A 22,808-nucleotide genomic window follows, 5' to 3' on the forward strand; every position below is an offset into this window, starting at 1 on the left:
TAGAATTCTCAGCTCAGATAAAATGTTATTTGCACACTTCATTAATTTTGTATAACTAACTCAATAACTGCCATAAAAATATGGTAGCGGCTCAAATGAAAACATTCACTGTTCTAAAATAACTGCTAAGCATACAAACAGCTTTTCTTAAAAGTATATGCTCTCCTATACAAGAGCTTGTGTGGTTTGGTGGAAAATAGCACTGGGCAGGCATTAAGAGACCTGGTTACCAGTTCCAAGGGCTAGAAATCAACTAGATCTGAACAAACTGGTTAACTGGGCCACATTAATTATTTACTCTTCTGTAATGTAGGAATAATACTATTCACCCGTGCTATGATGATAACTAACTTGTATTAATACATATAAAAGTCCCTTGTAAGTTATCAAATAATATATAAAACTGATGCAAAGATGATATTTTCTCTCTCAACGCCAGGAAAGACTGTAAGCATTGCTGTTTCTAAATTGTGGCTTAAGATTTTGTTTCACTTGGTTTGCAAGATGGAGGAGAAAGTTCTTTTAAAAACAATTACGTTTGTCGTCTTCCCTCTCTTTAACGTATTATAACTGCTTTCGCCTTGTTTAAGCTGAATGAGTGATCTAAGTGTGTTCATCAGCTTGCAATATAAGTCTGATGCAATTAGACTCTATGCACATATTCTTATCAATACATTTCACAGGGATCTCAATACTAAGTATGCAGTGGATGGGACAAAATCACAACAGGCAACTTTATTTGTTGAATTTGATCCAAAAGTCAAGAAAAAAATAAATAAAAGCAGCTGAATCTCTATTATGTTAGTACACAAAATAAACCCAAAAAATACATCAACATTTACCATGAAATCATTTAAATGTATTTGCAGTGACCTGGTAAGGGAAGCGTGATTTACAACACGGAAAACTTCTTTTAACAACCATAGACTGAAATGCACTGTAGGTCACCTAGATTAGGTTAGCAAGAATGAGCAGAGTGGTGGGTCCAAAAGCCAACCTGCAAACACCTTCCTCAGACGGAGACTTTGGTAATTGTCTGTGGTAAAAAAACACCAACTCCTGTTCTTTCATCATCATGGATGGTCATTTGTCCGTTTTTCTCTGGCGATCATGAGTCCATTTTAAATCCTTCAATTATTATGAAGACACTCCAAATCCACAGAACAGCAGACACTTCCATTCTGTGCATCAAGACACAAGTGTTAGCCAGTTGAGACAGAGAATATAAATCAATTAGCAGTGCACTTTTATATCCAGAGTGACCATCTACATTTTGAGACAAACTCCATGAATGCTACAGACGAATGCAAGGGGAGGAGTGGACAGGAAGGGCTTAGGAGACCCTGCAGAGTCCCGCTGGCTAGGTTCTGCGGGCAGTGTAATTTCAGACCTCTGTCTGACTTCAAACCCCCTTTGGGACTTCTCCTTGCATTTCCAAGTTGTTCACATAACTTATTCACTGGACTTATTCTAAATGAGATTCTTTCCAAAAATAAAGTCCTGAAAGATAATTTGACGTTAAGAAAGCTAATCAGAAGTACCATGAGAACCTAAAGGCAAGTTCAAAATCGGTTCCAGAAAGGTTGGCACATTAGGGACAAATATAGAGTCTCTCATGGTGACTATGAAAGGAACAGTACCTATTTAGATATATAAACTATTGGAAATTCATTAAACACCAATTACATGTATTAATCTAAATATACCTTTATAATTCCTCTAATTGAATCTCAAACCTGACCTCAAGGCCATAATACTACCTCACCCAGGTCACTGTCACACTGTCATTTTGTTTGTTGGGGCTACAGTTATGCATGGGACCATGGCTCTTTTGCCAAATGAAATTTGATATTATCCTTTTTGTATCGGGGCTGCGTCTTAAAATGGTACTTTCCAGAAAAGAGAAAAGAATTCGCATTTCTAACAGCATAAAAAGACAAGGTGGGAACCTTTCACTGATGCCTGAAGCTGAGCCAGAATTTGACAGAACCCAACAGACCAGTGTTTTTAATGTGTTCGATCATAGGAACCTTAGAGAGATGTTTGGCAGAGATTCGACCCTGCCTAACCCTTGCTTCGAGTTGGCCATAGTCATAGCTCTACACAAGCTTTTAAGGGAGGAAGGGGTCAGGTTTTAATTTTAAAGGCACATGAGGTCGCCTCATGCGGCCTCCTCTAAAAAACAGGAAAATAATCACAATTAATTAAGTCTGCAGCAAGAGCGTCAGGTCCCCACATTAGGCACCATGATAATTAAACAAAGCAAACAACTTCACAGAGCCCTTTTTCTAACGTTGACAGTTTCATGAAGGAGATTATAAAACTTTCCAGGGTGAAAAGAGAGAGAGATCTGTTTTCTTTCTTTTATTCTTTTTGGTCCACAAGTCTAAATAGCTTAAATCAGCCATAATTGAGCCTAGTGTCAATTGTTAAAGTTCTATAGTTTAAAGGCAAGAGAGAAGACTATTTTACTGCGCGTTCATTTGGAGTTTGCTTTTATACACGGTGCAGCTATGATGTGCTCAGACGTACTAATGTCCCGTGAGAAGTAAGCGCCTGCCTGTCTTCCCACCGCGCCCCTTGACCCTGTGCATTCAGGAACATCAGAGTGGACTTCCTGCGAGCGTTCTCTGCCAATTGCTCAAGGCCTGATTATCCTCAGGACATCCAGTTACCTTGCATTTGCAGGTCGTGCAGGGAGATCCAGCCAATGTCCACACTGAGCCACTAAGCCTCGAAACTCCATAGCTGTCCAGGCAAGTTTCTCTGATGTCATAGGCGATGTTATCCGCCAGGCAGGGGTCGCTGACACAGCGGGGACAACACTCCCCTTCCAAGATGGCTGTGTACTCACAGCTCAATCTGGGGCAAGTGAGTGGCCAGCAATCTACCTCTCCTTCCTGTGGAGAGAAAGCCCAAAATGTTTCGTTGCTGTTCTTATGCACAATTCTGTTCTCAACGTCCCAGAGGGGAAAAAGGGCACAGTAGTTCTCATCGCTGTCCTCACTGAAGTGTCCTGCTTCAGCACCTTTGTGGAGACAGTGCGCTTCCTCCTTGAAGAGCTCCTACAGATACTCCCTCCTCCAGCGGGATTTTGCTAACCGTCTATACTGCAGCCCCAGAGATGGCAGCCTATAATTATTTTTTTATCTTATTTAAGATCCTTATCACAATTATCAGTACAATGGTACGTTAAGTTTTGACCTTCCAGGCCTTGGGTGTGTTTCTTTCTCTCCCTGATGCTTAGAATGCTACTCAAATGAATACATCAATGAATAGAGGGCAAGGTACTGGCTAGGATATAAAGAGAACTTCATTTCTCTTGAGGTCAAAGGAAAACCTGAAGCACTGTAATATTTCAGCAAGATGATAAATTGAGTTGTTAGTATCGAATTTAAAGTTGAGGTTGGGCAACATCAGGAGAACCATTTCAGAAGGCTTTGAATGTGATGTGTAGCTAGTGGGCTTTCTATATTGTAGTTCAAATGCAGCTGCCCCAGGGCTCAGAGTCTGGCACCTGGGGCTCCTTTGAGCTTTGTGTAATAGAACTGTTTCCCTATGCAGCCCCTTCTTCTGTTATCATGACATTAAAATTTATGCAAACTCATGTCTAATTACTAGATCAGCTTCAGGATAGTCCATATCTATCATGCTCACCGGTGTATCATCCAGAGTCTGGCATATGCAAACTCTTGATAAATATTTATTAAATATGACACATATTATTCTCACGTAATTATTAAGTTCTGTGTTCAACAGCTTCAGTTTTCTCAGGAAATATTAACCTTAGGGGCTGGGGATGGGAAAGGATATACTTATGAAACTCTATGAAAATTTCAAGTATAAAATTAATACCAATTCTTCTGAATGCCCAATGATTGGTTTCTTGAAAAACAAACAGAAATTTCCAGAATTATATGGAAGCTAATTCTACAGTTGTTTTGGGTTTGCTTGTCCTTGGGTGGGAGTTTGAGAAAACGGCTATGATTTGAATTTATCTGAGTTATACTCCTCAGTATTAGGAGTGATTTAGAAGCATATATTCTATTAAGATTATCTGCATATTCACTAGGAGATTGTAGAAATTTAGATAGAAATTTAGAGCACAATTTCTCTGAATGCTTGTTTTCATACGGTCTCCAAAGACTGTATTGTTAATTTCAGCAAACGTTAAACTATGGAATGCGACTAATAGTTTCCATTACGAGTTGACTTAGTTATGACTTAGCTCCAAAGTATGACTTCTCGCAGATGGACCACAATATTCACCATGAGAATGTGCCCTGACAGCGTTCACAGCCTTAGAAGTCTTGGTTTGTAGTATAAGAAGCAGGTCCAGAAATTAAGTTTTTTCTCTGGACATTCTCAAATCTGATACCATTGGTAACCCTATATTAAGATCCAAAATAACCTTCATTTTTCTGTCTATGAAGTTTCAGCCTCTGGAACAGATTTTTCAATCCGGGAAATGTTAACAATAGTAGCTAACGTGCACTAAGTACCGTCTGTGTGCCCAGTACTATACCATCCTTCACATATATTTTCTAATCTTCATAACTGCCCTGCGAAATACGGACCATCCACCTGTGTACATGGAAGGAAAGAATGATCAGTGAGGTGCTAAATTGCCCAATCACAGAGAGCTAGCTCATGGGAGAACCAGGATTGAACTCTAGGTCTCTATGACTCAATTGCTCATATTTCTTCCATGTTCTGTTCTCTCTCATATGGAAGCCTTCAATGGTTATGCCCCAGGAAATGAAAAAATTTGGCTCCATAAGGACTACAAGTCCTGGTCAAGGCTCTGAAAGCCTTCTGTCTTGCAGGGATTTTTCTTGATCTGAATTTGCTAAAAAGTAGCAGTGGTAAACTAACATAGCTTGCACAAAATCTGTCCCATAAATCTGTTCTTTTTATCTCGCACAGCATTTTAAGTAGTAGAATCCGAATGTCTTCAGGCAGCACATGCCTCTTAGTCAGCCATAGGACCTACTACTCCCTGCCTAGGATCCCAGACAGTGGGGGACTAAAGGCCAGAGGCAACTGAGGCTGTCCCTCCAGAGTAAAGGGGCGACACAGCTAAAAGAGGCCGACGTACCAGACACCGGCACTGCTGACAGCTGTGAGTCCAGTTGTCTCCACTTCGATAGAGCTTGTGTCCATTTTGGTCTAAACATTGACTTGTGACCCTGGTGTCACACTCTGGGCAACAGAAAAGGTCAACACTTGGATTCTGGCAATCACAAGCTGTCCGTCGGCAGAATATCTTCCCATCCTGGTTAGAAATGAGGTTAAGGAGGTTTCATTAGGGAAACAATAAGATAGCCACACTATGAAAACCAAACCTATAAACACTTTTCAGAGCACACAAGAAAGATTTCTTAGAGTCAAAGTACCACCCCAGCCACTTCCCATTTTGTTCAAACCAGACACATGTATGTGTGCTCACGTACACACACTCTGTCTTTCCCTGACCTTGCCTGCAGAGCAGCCTGAGCAAAAATGGAGACATTTCTAAGTTAAAAAAAAAATTAGTTTGTTCTTTGAAACTTTTAAAGAACAGTTTCTGAAGTCATATTTCTGAAAATGCATATGATCAAGAACTCATTTGAGTGGAAAATCATGCTACTGTACTTTTCCCAGTTCATCGTGATACCACCTAATGAAATGCATTAATCTAATTTTACCTCTGTCTCAACTCTGGAAGGAAGTCTGACTGTAACCTGTTTACAGCTGTATTAACAGAGGCCCGGAAAGGCCAAATGACCCACCCCGTCTCACAGAAGTAGCGATTCTCTAAGCAACACCACCAGGTCTTCTGGGTTGGAAACAATTTTTCTTCTACAAGACAGTCTTTAGCTTGTTTATTACAAGGGGCTATCACCAGGTGCTGCCTTCCACCTTGTGGCAGTTCCCCAAAGTACAGGTACAGTACAATTTCTGGAAGAACGGCCCCGAACACTCCCACTTATCAAGAATTGAAGGTCAACAGGTTTCAAACACTAACACTGAACATTTTGCAGCATGTCTCATGTATATGTCTGCTGCTCACAGTAACGTCTCATCTCAGACAATGAAGCAGCTGAAAATGTAAGGTGAGACCTGTGGCCACCAGTTATGTTTATTACTGCTTTGCTGAATACTTACAAAACCAGGGAATCTCGGAGCAGAAGGTACCTTACCTCTTGACCCATACTTGAATCCTGTGTAGAACAACCGTATTTGAAAGCCATCAAGCCTGTGATTAAAGCTGTCCTGGTCTCCAGGAACTCACTATAGAAGGCCTTCAAAGTGGACCTCTCTGCACGTGTCTGAATGTTAAAAACTACACTTCTTGTTGCCTCTATCTGCTGATCCTGGTTCACACCTTGGTGATCATGGAACTCTCAGTCCCTCCTGTCACATTTTCAATTCTTCTGTTCTTAGAAGACAACATTTACGTCTCCACCGAATCATCTAGTCTCTGGATTAAACATCTCTAATTTTTGAGCAGTCCTCATATTTTTGAATCCTTTCACTGTTAGAGCTGCCTTCTTCTTCAACAGTTTTGAGTATTTCCAATAATAATAACCCACCACGATTTTAACACTTACTTTGTGCTATACATTGTGCTACATCTTTTATATGCCTTATCACACTTAATCCTGATAATTCTGTGGATAAGAAATTTACATCCCCTTTTCTCAAATGAGATAGCTGAGTTAGAGAATTAAATAAAATTCTTCAGTAATGGTCTGAGCAACACAGTGAATTGGGACTCAGGGTCACCTTGTTTTAAGTACTGTACTTTCTTGAATGCAGCCTGATTTCAATATTTACTTTCTTACCTACTTTGTTTATGTCACGGTGTTGACTTATATTGAGCTTAATGAAGACTAAACCCTCATTAAGCCCTAACCCATCTTGGGCAGTCAGTTGTTCGGGGGCAGCAAGTGTAAAACTTGATGTTTATCCATCTTGGATTTCACCTTGTTAGATCCATTGCATCTCTCATCTGTCACAATGTTTTCTTAATACTGTTTCTGTCATCCACCATAGTTTGTCCTCCTTCCCAGCTTAGTGACATCTGCAAACTTGATGGAGCTGCCCTCAGGGTCTTCATCTACTTCATGGATAACAATGTTGAACAGGACAGGGCTTGCTGGGATAAGTTTACTATCAGTGAAAGTGGAAATCGTTAAATACTTTACATCCTTTATGGAGAAGGGAAGGGAGGGGACATGCTGGCTATATAAATAATAACAAGTTGAAAAATGCTTTCCCTCAAATCATGTGCATTGGCTCTATTACTGTAAGAAATGACAAGAAATCATAATGTTCCAAAATATCAAGGTATGGGAGATTATGCATATATACACACGTATACATACCTATGCATATATATATACACACACACACACACACACATACACGTATGTGTTTATAGAGAGCAAGCAAGAGACTCTAGATAAGCAGGGTGAACTGAGTCAGAGAATTCAGTTAGTTTAGACAAAGAAGTGTCCAGATTCTAAGAATCTTCCAACAATAGGCCTTTGGCTTACAGGTAACATACCATTATTTTAGCTCACTAATATATTTTGCTTGTGTAACCATTGCCCAAAATGACTCCCTAGGGGTTTATTTTAACCAACAGAAGCTAAGAAAAATATTGATAGCTATGACTTGGAACCATTTGATCAGCTCAGCTACAGAGGGTATAGTATTACTCTCCCCAAGTATAAAAGGACCAGGCCTCAGGAACCCACATGGCTATGTCCATGAACAACATCAAACAGAGAGAGATTCTTTTAGAAGAGGCTACTGTACAAGAGCCAATGAGACCCAATCAGAATGTCAGGTTTCTCCCCATTTGCTGATAAAAAGAATAAGAATAAGTGAATAGCCTCCAGGGTTACTGCAAAATAAAGTAATTTCACTTCTCATCAATTATGGGAAAATGCCAAAGAGGCCTCTCTTAGTCTCTAACACGTTTCGGAACAATGGCTATGTTCACTTTGGCTTTTGAATTACAGGGTAACTGTCAAGAAAATCATTTCTAATAATGAAATGTCACAGGTGGCTCCATTAATTCAATGAGAATGCCATTATAAAACCTCAGCTCACAGAGTGCAACCACATGAGAATCCAAATTTTGCAATAGAATTGAGCCCACCAATGGCGAGTAATCCGTCTTGCCATAGATCTCTAGGGTCATTCCCAGAGCTTGACTGCTATCCCAGCTGGGGTGGTCAAAACAATCCCCACTTAAATGCCAAAGATGTATTTTCCAACCCTTCTGCCATAGAAACTAAATACTTTATATGCAGTTTTATAACGTATAAAGCTATAAACGATTAATAAGTATTATAATATTTAAGTTGCTTCTGAATTTTAAAAAGCAGGGACATACACTTTCCTAGAAAATAAAGAATTAGTTTATTCTGATTAAGCCATGAAAAATTAGAGGCTTTATTCTGTAAATTACACACTTTATTACTGAATAGACAATACATTGATACATTTACTCCAAATTACATAGCACTGTTTTTCTTTCTGCCATAGTTTTGAAACTTTTAAATCAAGAATGTGGACTTAGGTAATATTATTTATGTAAACTGAATGATAATATAAACCAAGATTTGGCAAACCGACACCCACAATCCAAATTCAGCCAGTTGCCTTTTTCTGTAAATAAAGTTTTATTGGAAGATAGCTTCCCTCATTATTTACACATGGTCTATGGCTGCTCTCACACTTCAGTGGCAGTGTTGAGTATTTGAGTCAGAGACTTTACAGAATGCAAGTCTATCTGGCCCTTTGCAAGAAAAATTTTTGGATCCCTGATACAAAGTTTAAAATTAGGAGTGGTACTCGAGATGCATCTGTTCGACCTTCTCACATGCAAATTTATTGGGCTGTGATATCCAATCTTCTTACAAAATAGGGATTTTGCCTCAGGATATAGCCCACAAGCTAGCTGGTTAGCCCTCTCTAATTAGCACCTGGGGAAGAAAAACTTCAGCAGTCATTTAACCCAGCTGTCTCATTTTAATGAAGAGGAAACCAGGCCCAGTGAGAGGAAATGACTTCCACCTAGCAAATTAATAAGAAAACAAGAAATACACCCCAATCTGGACTTTTATATCGATGACTTTCCACCAGGTTGCTTCCTCGTATAATGAAAAGGCTGGCAGGTAGGGAAAAGATTTCAGACAAACTGAGATCAGAGGGATTTGGGGGCAATGGCTCTCAAAGTATAGTCCTCTAACAAGCAGGGACTGGTTAGAATCTCCTGGGAACTAGTTAGAAATGCAAATTGTTGTGCCTCAACCCAGAACCAGTGAGTCTGGAGGTAGAGTCAGTGATCTAAGTTTCACAAGCCCCCCACTTGATTCTGGTGCAAGGGAAAGTTTGAGAACCATTGGTGGAAAAATAAAGGACCCAGTCCATTGGGCAACTAGCAGGACAGAACCCTCAAACTGTAATGAGAAGGCAGGGTTTGGAACAGGAGGTGTATGAAGTCAGTGGAATGGAAATGGAGACCCTGTTCCTTGATGAGACCTCTAGAGTTTTGAGCACAGAATTAAACTTGCTAATAGGTTCATCTTTTCACAACCTTAAGACTTGCACAGCCAACTCCTGCCATCAAGAACACCGCAGACAGGAAAGTATTGACAATGCTGCTGGTTAGGTTCAGAGAGCAAAGCAAAGCATTTTTCTGAGTAGATTGCAGGGATCTATAAACCTAACTTCTATACTGGCCCCAGGGACAGGCTGACTCATCCCCGTTCTTTACTCTGTGAGTGAGTGCCATGCTGAGAATGGCAGGGCTATTTTATTGTCAGCTCCTTGCAGATCAGGTTATTCCCTCCTTGCTTGAAGGAGACACATGAACCCTTTAGGTTCCCTACTATGGCCACCTTCCTCAGTTTCTGGGCAAAGGCTTATATGAGACCAGGTCAAATGGCCAGCATTCCAGACAATCTCACAGCAAAGGTATTTTCTACTTTGTGCTCCTTCTGTGTTGCCACAGCAATTTGGCCGTGACTTTATTATGACATGGTGGGGAATGGTTATTTATGGCATCCATTTCTCTACCCATCTCCATAATTCCCAGAACTTAAGATCTTGTATTGCCCAGGTCTTCAGTATTACATTTAGTTTCAGGATGAATGCTATTCATTTTTCTTTTTAATTAAAAGGCAGAACAAAACACTGCATAAAGCACAGAAATGAAATCTGGCCTTCATAGCTTGTTCTCTTTCTCCCACTGGATTTTCCAGTTACTAATGACAGCAGTAGTAGCAGGTAAAGGTGTAGATGTAGGAGTGAATGTAGGTTCGCAATGCCTAACATTTATTGAGTATGCATAAGCCTAACTTGCAAACCCTCGCTCTTTCTCTTGTCAGTGGCACCTGAACACTTTTCCCCCAGGAAAATGGGCAGCTAAGCTACTCTGAAGCTTCTTTTTGCCCACAGAATGAGGGCGCATGTTGCCACAGGGGCTGAGTGTCTGAGATCCTCATTTATCAGGATCCATCATTTCATTTCTGTGATCTTCCGTGTGGCCTTAGCTGACTCACCCTTTCAGGTTCTCATCTTTACTCTCCTGAACCTTGACTCGAGCCTAAGTGGTATCTCTCCTCTTAGCTTTGATCTCCTCTGTCCTTCATTGTGCTGTCAGTCAGAGCTTGATTGGACCATGCCAGTCCTAAATGAAAAATCTCTCATGATCTTCTGCTGCCCACCAGATAGTCTAAATTCTGTGTCCTGACTCTGTCCCCAGACTTTATCTCCAGGCTCACCACTGGCTAACCCCCTCCCATACTCTTCTTGCTCCTGATATTTTAATCTCATCATTCACTTCATATTTTCTTGATCACAACATATATTGTTAGTCTTCTGCATCTTTGTTCTTGCTGTTCCTTCTGTTTGCGATTCACTTTCCCCACATCTCCACCTGGCTAAATTTCTCATCCTTTAAGGTCTTCCTCCAAGGTCACCTACTCTGTGAAGTTGTTCCCTATTCCTCTCTGCACTCTCCCACAATAGAGCAGACTTCCCACTTCTAGTTCCCACAACAAATTGTTCGTAACTCTACCACGGCATGACAGGTGATTAACCTTTTGTGTATCCATTTCCCTATTCAGCTCCATGATCTCCAATATAAATACAACGATACATACTAAAATGCTGCATTTCCTAGAAACTAATAAACTTGAGACCCCTCTACTTTCCCATGGAGCACAGGTAGAAAATAAAGACGTCTTCCTAAGGCTCTGGACAAATTTATGAACGGAAGAGCCACAGATGGGTATCTATGAAAAGAAGCTGGGCTGTAACTAAGATTTAGGGATCAAGCCTAGAGAGAGAACCATTTTTCACTCTGGGTTTTTGTGGTCTGCATAATGCTAGAGGAGCAAGGGTTCCAAAGAGTTCAACAATCATTCTGTGCCTAATCAACTCAGTGGTCTAGGGGTACACAAAATCATTGCCACTGTCAAGGAAGCGCACAGCATCTAAACAAAAGCCCAAATCCATTTGTGCTAGCCTAGCTTTATCACTGAACTCCATTCAGCTGTGGACATATTTCAAGGCTGCATTTTCAAGTGGTGTGAAATTCTAGTAGCTAACCTGGTGTACTGACTCTCAGGGGGAAAAGTGGCTTTTTAAAAGAACTTTGACTCTGCTTCTTTCAACAGTAAGCTTTGACCCTTTGTTGGTTTGTGTGATTCTGTTATTTGGTTTTATCTGAATTTGAAACATCAAGGATATGAGTAAAAAGCCAGTACTTTAATTTTACTTCTAGCCACCATGATGATTCCATTACAATATGATCATGTGTCACTTAACAATGGAGGTACATTCTGAGAAATGCACTATTAGGCGATTTTGTTGTGTGAGCATCATCGAGTGTACTTACACAAACCTAGATAGTATAGCCTCCTACACACCTAGGATATATGGTACTAATCTTATGGGACTACCATCTATACGTGGTCTGTTGTTGACTGAGATGTCGTTATGCAGCACAGGACTGTAACCCATTTGGATGCTTGAGTACCAGAGACTTTTATTATCAAATCAGAATAGAATACTTTTTAAAATAAAGAGAAAAAAATTTAAAAAAATAATAGAATACTTTCAACTGCAAATAATGCAAACAAACATGGAGGGTCGCAAATGAGTTCACTTTTTGAGGATGATCTACAGAATTTGATTCAGGGTTCTTCATTCAGCTCCTAAAACCAGGCCCTCCACAACCTCTTGGAAGCCTTGCTATCAATGAGTAATAAATACCACTGGAAAACAAAAAAGGATTTATGTAAATAAATCTATGAATAAAGGTGAGCCATAGCGGTGAAGGTGCACTATATTAACTTAATAAGATTATAAGCATTGTTCATCTCCTGTGGCAATTTCAGTTTAATTCTCATAAGACTTTGGAGATACTTTAGGAGTCAAAGTAGAATAAATCAGCTTAGGCTGCTTGGACTGATTGGTAAATTCCCTGATTTATGATGGCTTAAATAAAAAAAAAAAACGGATAAAGACATTTTGGTTTCAGACTAGTCAAGACTCAACTAAAGTCCCATACCTATTCCAGAGACTGGGGATCTGGAAACTCTAAAAAGGATTTGGGGTCAGGTTGTGATCATCCTCAAAAGTTTGGAAAAACAATATTTTCTAGAAAAGAACCAGTAAAGGAATTCATCCTTGTTTTGCTGGCTGAATGGAGAACTAATTGCCAACCTCTTCTATAAGCCCTTTTCAACTATTCTAACCTACAATGAGCTTTTCCTTCCTTTAAAAACTTTTTCCCTGAGTTGGGGGTGGGGGTTCAACATAGAGGTGTAGGAAGATGCTGAACTCACTTCCTCCCATGGATGGAAGAAATCCACTTAAAAAACCCTGAGAACTAGCTGAACACCTGCTCCACAACAAAGGACAAAAGGGCCACATCAAGATGGATAGGAGAGGGAGAGACAGGCTCTTGCCCAAACCACACCTTGGCATGGAGACACGCAATCAGGAGGGATCTCTAACTAGATAGATAGATAAATAAATAAATAAAGCTTCTTCATGAGGGGTAACGGGTTTGTACTCCACACCAGGCACAACAACCCTTGGGTCCTGCACCAGAGAGACAAGTGCTCAGAATGTCTAGCTTTGATACCAGTGGAGCTTATGCTTAGGAGAAACATAAGCTTGTAGGGAGCAAAGATCTCACTCTTAAAGGGCTTGTATGGAGACCTACTTGTCCCAGGACTCAGTGCAAAAAGCAGCAGTTTGAAAAGAGCCTAGACCATATATAAAGGAGATTCGCTAGCTAATCTTAAAGCATCTGCCAGAGTTGCAGAAGTCTGCTGGGACTCTCTCCAGAGACAGAACACTGGCAGGCACCATTTTTATGTCCCCTCTGTACCTTGCTGGCAGGCATCATTTTTTCCCACTCATTCAAACCTGCTAACAGTGTGAGCAAGCAGCCCCCACCAAGCAGCTTGCATGTGGTACCAACTGAGGCAGAAGCTGAGCAGCCCTGGATCCCACACCACTCACACATGGCACAAACAGACACAGAGGGTGAGCAGCCCCACCCCACATGAAGCTCATACAACCCCACCAGAACTAGGGGGCATGTATAGCCTACATAGGAAACTCCCCTTGAGTGCCCAGCTCTGGTGACTGGGGGGATTGTGCTTTTGGATCCCAAGTGACATCTCCTACACAAGCCTGCTCCTTCAAGAATGGAAGAGAATTCATTTGCCTAATACAAAGAAACAAACACAGAGAGTCAGGCAAAATGAGGAGACAAAAGAATATGCTATAAACAAAAGACCAAGCTAAAACATCAGAAAAAAGACATTAATGAAATGGAGATACACAATTTACCCAACAAAGAGTTCAAAGTAATGGTCGTAAAGATCATCGCTGAACTTGGGATAAGAATGGATGAACACAGTGAGATCTTCAATAAAGGGACAGAAAATACATGAAATTTTCATCCAGAAATTACAGAGCTGAAGAATAAAATAACTGGACTGAAAAATACACTAGAGTGGTTCAACAACACACTGGATGGAGCTGAAAATCGGATCAGTGAGCTGGAAGACAAAGCAACAGAACTCACCCAGACAAAGCAGTGAACAAAAAAAAAAAAAAATTAAAAAATGAAGCTTACTTAAGAGACCTTTCATCTCAAGCAGAATAACATTTGCATTATAGGGGTCCCAGAAGGAAGAGAGAGAGAGAGAAAAGGCCAGAAAACTTATTTGAAGAAATACTGACTGCAAACTTCCCTAATCTGAGGAAGGAAACAGATATACGGGTCCAGGAAGTCCATAGAGTCCAAATAAGATGAACCCAAAGAGATCCACACCAAGACACACAATTAAACTGGTCAAAGTTAAAGATAAAGAGAGAATCTTAAAAGCAGCAAGAGGAAAACAACTTTTTATACATAAGGGAAACCCTATAAGGCCATAAGCAGATTTTTCAGGAGAAACTTTGAAGACCAGAAGAGAATGGCACAACATATTCAAAATGCTGAAAGGTAAAAAACTTCCAACCAAGAATTCTCTACTTGGGAAAGTTATCACTCATAATTGAAGGAGAGATTAAGAGTTCTCCAGAAAAGCAAGAGCTAAAGGTGTTCATCATCACTAAACTGGCCTTACAAGAAATGTTAAGAGACTTCTCTGAAGTAAAAAGAAACATCACTAATTAATAACAAGAAAACATATAAAAGTAAAAAATCTCACAGGAAAATGCAAATATAATGTAAAGGTAGTGGATCAATAACTTATAAAGCAAGTATGAGGGTTAGCAGGCAAAAGTAGTAACATTAACTAAAACTACAATAGTTAGATACATAAAATAAAAAGTTGTAAAATGTGACATCAAAAATATAAAATGTTGGGGGGAATGTAATTAAAACAGATTGTTGTATACATAGGAAGTTATATATGAACCTTATGGCAACCACAAAGCCAAAACTTATAGCAAATACACAAAAGAAAATGAGAAAAAGAAAGAGTAAACCTAACACTAAAGAAAACCTTCAAACTACAGGGGAAGAAAAAAAGAAGAAAGGAAAAGAGAGAAACTACAAAAACCACTAGAAAACAATCAACAAAATGGAAATAAGTACATACCTATCAATAATTTCTTTAAATGTAAATGAACTAAATTCTTCAATCAAAAGACAGAGTGGCTGAATGGATAAAAAAAAAAAAAAGACCTATCTATCTGGTGCTACAAGAAACTCACATCAGAACTAAGAACACACACAGAAGTAAGGGCATACACAGACTAAGGGTGAAGGGATGGAGAGGGATATTCCCTGCAAATAGAAATGCAAAGAAAGCTGGTGTAGCTGTACTAATAATAGACCCAATAGACTTTAAAACAAAGACTGTAATAAAAGAGAAAGGTAAAGGGGTCTATTCAGCAAGAGACATAACATTTATAAATATATATGCACCCAACATTGGAGCACCAAGATATATAAAGCAAATATGAATGGACCTAAAAGGAGAAATTGAAAGCAATACAATAACAGTAGGGGACTTTAACACCCCAGTTACATAAATGGATAGATCATCCAGACAGAAAATTAATAAGGAAACAGCAACCGTAAATGATACATTAGGCCAGATGGACTTAATAGATATATAGAGACTATTCCATCGAAAAGCAAAAGAATACACATTCTTCTCAAGTGTACATAGAACATTCCCTAGGATTGATCACATGTTAGGACACAAAACAAATCTCAATAAATTCAAGAAGATTGAAATCATATCAAGCATGTTCTCTAACCACTCTGGTAGGAAACTTGAAATCAAAAACAATAAGAAAACTGGAAAAACCACAAAAATGTGGAGATTAAGCAATGGATTGAATAACCAGTGGGTCACTGAAGAAATCAAAAAAATACCTAGTAAAATGAAAGCAGAAATACAACATACCAAAATCTTTGGGATGCAGTGAAAGTGGTACTAAGTGGGAATTTCATAGCAATACAGGCCTACCTTATGTAACCAAAAACGGTCTCAAATACACAATCTAACTTTACACCTAAAGGAACTAGAAAAAGAAGAATGAAGCCAAAGTTAGTAGAAGGAGATGATAAAGACCAGAGTGGAAATAAGTGAAATGAAGAATAAAAAGACAATAGAAGAGATCAATTGATACCAGAGAAATACAAAGGTTTGTAAGTGTACTACAAACAATTATGTGTCAACAAATTGGACAACCTAAAAGAAATGTATATACTCCTAGATACATACAATCCTCCAAGACTATACCAGGGATAAATAGAAAATCTGAACAGACTGATTACTAGTAAGGAGATTGAATCAGTAATCAAAAACCTCCCAACAGGAGTGACATCAGCATCATGGCAGAGTCAGAGGTTCCCTTTGTCTCTCTTCTGTAAATTACAGCCAAACAGACAACCACTGACCAACAAAGGATTTCCTCATAGCAAAACAGGATGCCTAAGAGATCCAGGCAGCTATACATCTGAAGGTGCGTGGAGTGGACTTCCGAGAAGCAGTGGAACTAGGGGAGCAGCCCCTACCTCCAACACTGGTGGCAGTGATCCAGGGTCTGGATCCTCACACAGTGGACCACACAAGAGAATGAAGGCAAGGGTGGCCCAGCCTTGCATACCTGAATGTCTGCAAGGTGGCAGAGGCCCCATGTGTGCACAAAAGCCCTGGGGTGGAGGCTGTGTTGTGGTAGTGGCCCCATCCTAGGATGGTCCATGGAGTGGTGGCAGCAGTGGTGGCCCAACTCACAACTGGCAGCAGAGAGGGCATGAGCACCCAGCCCCCAGTGGCCACATCCCGACACCAAATCCACCAGCAGTGGGGGCTGCATAAAAGACCCTGGGTCTGCAGGCACCTGCCAATGACAGTGATACCTGTGAACCTAGCACCCCTGGCAGCAGTGCAACCAGCACCTCAGACAACTTGGGAACTGCAGTGCAAGTGCAGCATGGGACAAAGAGATTGAAACTCTAAACAAAACCCAACAGAAATTCTGGATATGAAGAACACAATTAATGAGATAAAGAATAATGTAGGAAGCATCAAGAATAGAATAGACCCTATGGAGGAGAGAATTAGTGAGCTTGAAGATAGAAACATAGAAATGACTCAGGTGGAAGAGGACAGAGAACCAAGATTTTTTAAAAATGAAGAAATTCTTTGAGAAATATCTGACTCAATTAGGAAAAGTAACATAAGGATTATAGGTAACCCAGAGGGAGAAAAGAGCAGAGAGCTTACTGAAAGAAATTATAGCTGAGAAGTTCCCAAACCTGGGGAAGAAACTGGACATGCAAGTACATGAAGCTAATAGAACTCCTAATTACATCAATCCAAAAAGATCTTCTCCAAGGCATGTAATATTAAAACTCAAAAATCAATAATAAAGAAAAAATATTAAGGGCAGCAAGAGAGAAGAAAATAATCTACAAAGGAACCCCCATCAGGCTTTCAGTGGATTTCTCAGTGGAAAACTTATAAGGCTAGCAGAGAGCAGGATGATATATTCAAAATACTGAAAGACAAAACCATCAGGCAAGAATACTCTATCCAGCAAAGTTACTCTTTAGATATGATGGAGAAATAAAAGCTTTCACGGACAAACAAAAGCAGAGGGAGTTCATTGCCACTAGACCTGCCCTACAAGAAGTATTGAAAGGAGCCCTCCTACCTTATACAAAAAGGCAAAGTTTTAACTAGTCTTGAGAAAGGAGATGGACAAAATCAGAAAATTGCAGCTCTATATCAGAATAGTTTAGCAAACACTTAAATATAACATAAAAGATAAAGGTAAAGAAAACATCAAAAATATCTATAAATAGTTAGAATTGGTCACAAATCACAATATAAATAAGAATAATTTGTGACCAAAAAAACAGAGAAGGGGAAGAGGAAGGGCATGCAACCTTCATAACCTAATGGAGATAAAAGGCTATCAGAAAAAGGATTATCTCATCTATGAGATCTTTGATACAAACCTCATGGTACCTACAAAATGAAAAATCAGAGCAGAGTCACAAATCATAAATAAAGAGAAAAGTGAGAAAGCCAAAATAGAAAACCACCAAACAGAAATGACAGGCACAAATACGAGGAAAAAGAAACAATGGACATACAGAACAACCAGCAAACAAGAGATAAAATGGAAGCACTAAGCCCTCATATACAGCAATCACTCTAGATGTAAATGGATTAAATTCACCAATCAAAAGACACAGAATGGGTTGATGGATGAAAAAAAAAAGACCCAACAATATGCTGCATCCAGGAAAAAGATTTCACACTTAAAGACAAACATAGGCTCAGCTGGAAGGGTTGGAAAATGATACTCCAAGCAAAGGGCAAAGCAAAAGAAGGTGGGTGTAGCAATATCAGATGAAGCAGACTTCAAGATAAAAAAGACAATCAGAGACAAAGATGGGCATTATATAACAATAAAAGGGACATTCCACCAAGGAGACATAATACTTTATATTCACCTAACAGAGCAGCACCAAAGTGTATAAAGCAATTATTAATAGAACTAAAGGGAGGAACTGACAGCAACATAACAATAGTAGGAAGACCTTAACACCCCACGTATGTTAATGGATAGATCCTTCAGACAGAAAGTAAACAAGGAAACAGAGGCCTCAAATGAAACACTAAACGAGATGGACTTCTTAGATATATTTAGATCATTCCATCCAAAAACAGCAGAAAACACATGCTTCTCAAGTGCACATGGAACATTCTCAAAGATAGACCATATGTTGGGAAACACAGCAAGCCTCAATAAATTTAAGACTGAAATCATGTCAAGCATCTTTCCTGACCACAATGGTATGAAACTAGAAATCAACTACAATAAAAAAGCAGGGAAAGTTACAAATATGTGGAGACAAAACCATATGCTAGTGAACTATTGGATTAAAAGAGAAATAAAAAAAAATATGTGGGGACAAAAGAAAACAAAAACACAACATATCAGAACTTATGAGATGCAGCAAAAGCAGTGCCAGGAGGGAAATTTATAGCAATTTGAGGCCTACCTCAAATAACAAGAAAAATGTCAAATAACCAAGCTTACATGATACCCAAAAGAATTAGGAAGAGAACAATAAACAAAGCTCAAAGTCAGTGGGAGACATTAAATAATAAAAATGAGAGCAGAAATAAATAAAACAGAGACAAAGAAAACAATAGGAAGGATTGATGAAACTAAGAGCTGGTTCTTTGAAAATACAAACAAAATTGACAAACCCTTAGGCAGACTCACTAAGGAATAAAGAGAGAAGACTCAAATAAAATCAGAAATGAAAAAGGAGAAATTACAACAGACACCACAGAAATACAAAGGATTATAAAAGAATACTATGAAAAGCTATACTCCAACAAACTTGATAACATAGAAGGAATGGGTAAATTCTTAGAATCACGTACAACCTCCAAAACTGAATGAAGAAGAAATAGAGAATCTGAATAGACCAATCACAAGTAAAGAGTCCTGGAGTCATTCCATCCTTCCTCTCCTACAGAATGAGGGGTTTGAACCAGGTGATTGTCACTGTCTTCTCCAGCTATGATATTCTTTATCTTCAGAGGGGCAGCTGCACCTGGTATACTGTCAGACTTGGGATTCTGGAACTGGTCTGCCAGTGGTCTGACCAGCACCCCTGGCAGTGATGCTGCCAGTACCTCCAGATAACAGGAGCAGCAGTACAGGCGGTGCACAGAGCAGCAGCAGCACCTGAGCCCATGGAGAGCACAAGGTGAGGCAGTTAGCAGCGATAGTAGAGCCCATGACCAAAAGCCTCACCAAAAACAAAAGTTCAGGACAAGACGTCTTCTTGGGTGAATTCCACCAAACATTCAAAGATTTAATTCCTATCCTTCTTAAATTATTCCAAAACTTGAAGAGGACAGGACGTTTCCTAACTCATTCTACGAGGCCCAAATTACCTTAATACCAAAACCAGACAAGGGACAAATGCAAAATGAAAATGACAGGCCAATATTGCTGATGAACATAGTTGCAAGAATCCTCAGCAAATTATTAGCAAATCACATACAACGATATATTAAAAGAATCATTCTAGGAATGTGAGGCTGGTTCAACATCTGCAAATAAATCAATGTGATACACCACATTAACAAAATCAGGAATAAAAATCACATGATCATTTCAACAAATGCAGAGAAAAGCATTTGACAAGCTCCAACACCCATTTATGGTTAAAAACTCTCCATAAAGTGGGCATAGAAGGAAAGTACCTCAACATAATAAAGGCCATATACGACAAACCCACAGCCAACATCATGCTTAATGGTGAAAAATTGAAAGCCATCCCTCTGAGAACAGGGACGAGATAAGGGTGCCCACTCCACTCTTACCAATCTTATTCAGCACTTACTGGAAGTTTTAACCAGAGTAATTAGGCAAGTAAAAGAAATAAAAGGAACCCAAACTGCAAAGGATGAAGTAAAACTCACCCTGTTTGTGGATTACATGATTTATATACGTACAAAACCCTAAAGAATCCACCATAAACTATTAGAAGTAATCAACTACAGCAAAGTTGCAGGGTTCAAAAGAACATAGAAAAATCAGTTGCATTTCTATATACTAATATCAAACTAGCAGAAAGAGAATTCAAGAATAGAATTCCACTCCTAATTGCAACAAAAAGGATAAAATACCTAGGAATAAACTGAACAAAGGAGGTAAAAGACCTATACACTTAAAACTATGAGACATTCTTGAAAGAAATGAAAGAAGACAAAGAAATGGAAAGATATTCCATGCTCATGGATTAGAAGAATAAACATAGTTAAAATGTCCATATTACCTAAAGCAATCTACAGATTCGATGTAATCCCAATCAGAATCCCAATGACATTCTTCACAGAAATAGAACAAAGCATCCTAAAATTTATACAGAACAAAAAATGATCCTGAACAGCCAAAGCTATCCTGAGAAAATAGACCAAAGTTGGAGGCATGCCAATCCCTGATGTCAAAATATACTACAAAGCTATAGTAATCAAAACAGCATGGTACTGGGACAAAAACAGACACATAGATCAATGGAACAGAATTGAAAGTCCAGAAATAAACCTACTCATCTATGGACAGCTAATCTTTGACAAAGCAGCCAAGAATACACAAGGGAGAAAGGAAAGTCTCTTCAATAAACGGTTTTGGGGAAACTGGACAGCCACATGCAAAAGAATGACAGTAGACCATTCTCTTACACCATACACAAAAATTAACTCAAAGTGGATTAAAGACTTGAATGGAAGATCTGAAAACATAAAACTCTTGGAAGAAAATATAGACAGTACACTCTTTGACATCAGTCTTTAGCAGTATTTTTTCGAATACCATGCCTACTCAGGCAAGGGAAACAAAACAAAAAATACACAAATGGGACTACATCAGACTAAAAAACTTCCGAAAGGCAAAGCAAAGTATGAACAAAATGAAAAGATAACCCACGAACTGGGAGAAAATATTTGCAAATCATATTATCTGACAGAGGGTTAATTTCTAAAAAATATACAGAACTCATACAAGTCAACAACAAAAAAACAACCTGATCAAAAAATGGGCAGAGGACATAAACAGACATATTTCTAAAGAAGATAGTCAGATGCTCAACAGGCACATGAAAAGATGTTCAACATCACTAATTATTAGGGAAATGCAAATCAAAATTACAAGGACATACCACCTCACACCCATTAGAACGGCTATACTTAACAAGACAAGAAATAACAAATGTTCAAGAGGATGTGGGGAAAAGGGAAACCTCATACACGGCTGGCAGGAATGCAAACTGGTGCAGCCACTACTTATTGGTGATAGTTCTCAGACCACTCAAGAAACCTCTACTTGATTTTTTTTTTCTTATTTATGATGATCTTTAGGCGATTTGCAGACACTGGTCATTTGTCTATCAGAGTCTTCTACTCCAGTGATTAACGTATTGCCATACCCTTCAGATATCCTTCAGATGACAACATTGATTCCAATAAATTTTTACCAAAAGTTTGCTATGCACAAGGTTCTTTGCACACTGGTGCTATAAATGTTGAAAGTGACACGTAAGACACTGTCCTCGTGGAGGTGGTCAGGAGGAACACAAGAGAATATATAGATAACTATGGGTAGGCTTGCCTCCTATAGTAAGTTAGAGTAAGACAGTGTAAATTAACTTATTCCACATCCCAAATTTCATGTTAAATATAAGTGTCAAACTTATATAAGTATAAGGTTGTAGGCATTTGGTTAAGGATTGTGAAACTAAATTTAATAAAAAAACACAATTGTAAGTGGCATTTTCCCCTAAAGTGCTCAAGGCATAATATAAATTTACTGCTACTACTTATGTATATATATATATATATATAAGTTATGCCATATAATTGCAAGATGGAGATATTCTCATTTTACAAAAGAATATACTAAGGTTCAGAGAGGTTAGGTGGTCACACAACTAGTATGTTAGATCACAGATTGTGTCCTGGGCATTCTGACAGATGCTGTAGACTTCTTTCCACCAAACTGTGCCAACCCCAAGTCTCAAGCCATCTTTCAGCATGCTAGAATGTTTTGTGGTTTTATCTGCTTTCAACCATTTACCCTCTAGACACTGCAACTCATTTTCAAGAATAAGATATTATATAGATCCTCTTTAGTATTTGTAGTTGAAATTCTGAATTTAATCTAATTACTCACAGTTTACTAGAATTTTGAAACTACTGTCACTTAAAAATAATGAGAACTAAATG

The 22,808-nt window shown here is 39.0% G+C and overlaps 1 protein-coding gene across 1 annotated transcript in view; it reads right to left on the bottom strand.

Moving 5' to 3' along the window:
* Positions 1–875: 875 nt before the first annotated feature.
* The window catches only part of NELL1 (neural EGFL like 1), a 750,986-nt gene continuing 729,053 nt past the window's right edge, over positions 876–22,808 (bottom strand). The window contains exons 17-21 of the mRNA XM_046685488.1: positions 13,873–13,948; positions 8,153–8,219; positions 5,099–5,275; positions 2,676–2,900; positions 876–1,181 (exon numbers count right to left, since the gene is read on the bottom strand). Coding sequence (XP_046541444.1) covers positions 1,131–1,181; positions 2,676–2,900; positions 5,099–5,275; positions 8,153–8,219; positions 13,873–13,948 — 596 coding nt within the window. The 3' untranslated portion in view covers positions 876–1,130. The remainder of the gene's footprint in view (positions 1,182–2,675; positions 2,901–5,098; positions 5,276–8,152; positions 8,220–13,872; positions 13,949–22,808) is intronic.

The sequence above is a fragment of the Equus quagga genome, chromosome 14 (genome assembly GCF_021613505.1).
Source record: "Equus quagga isolate Etosha38 chromosome 14, UCLA_HA_Equagga_1.0, whole genome shotgun sequence".
Lineage (NCBI taxonomy): Eukaryota > Metazoa > Chordata > Mammalia > Perissodactyla > Equidae > Equus > Equus quagga.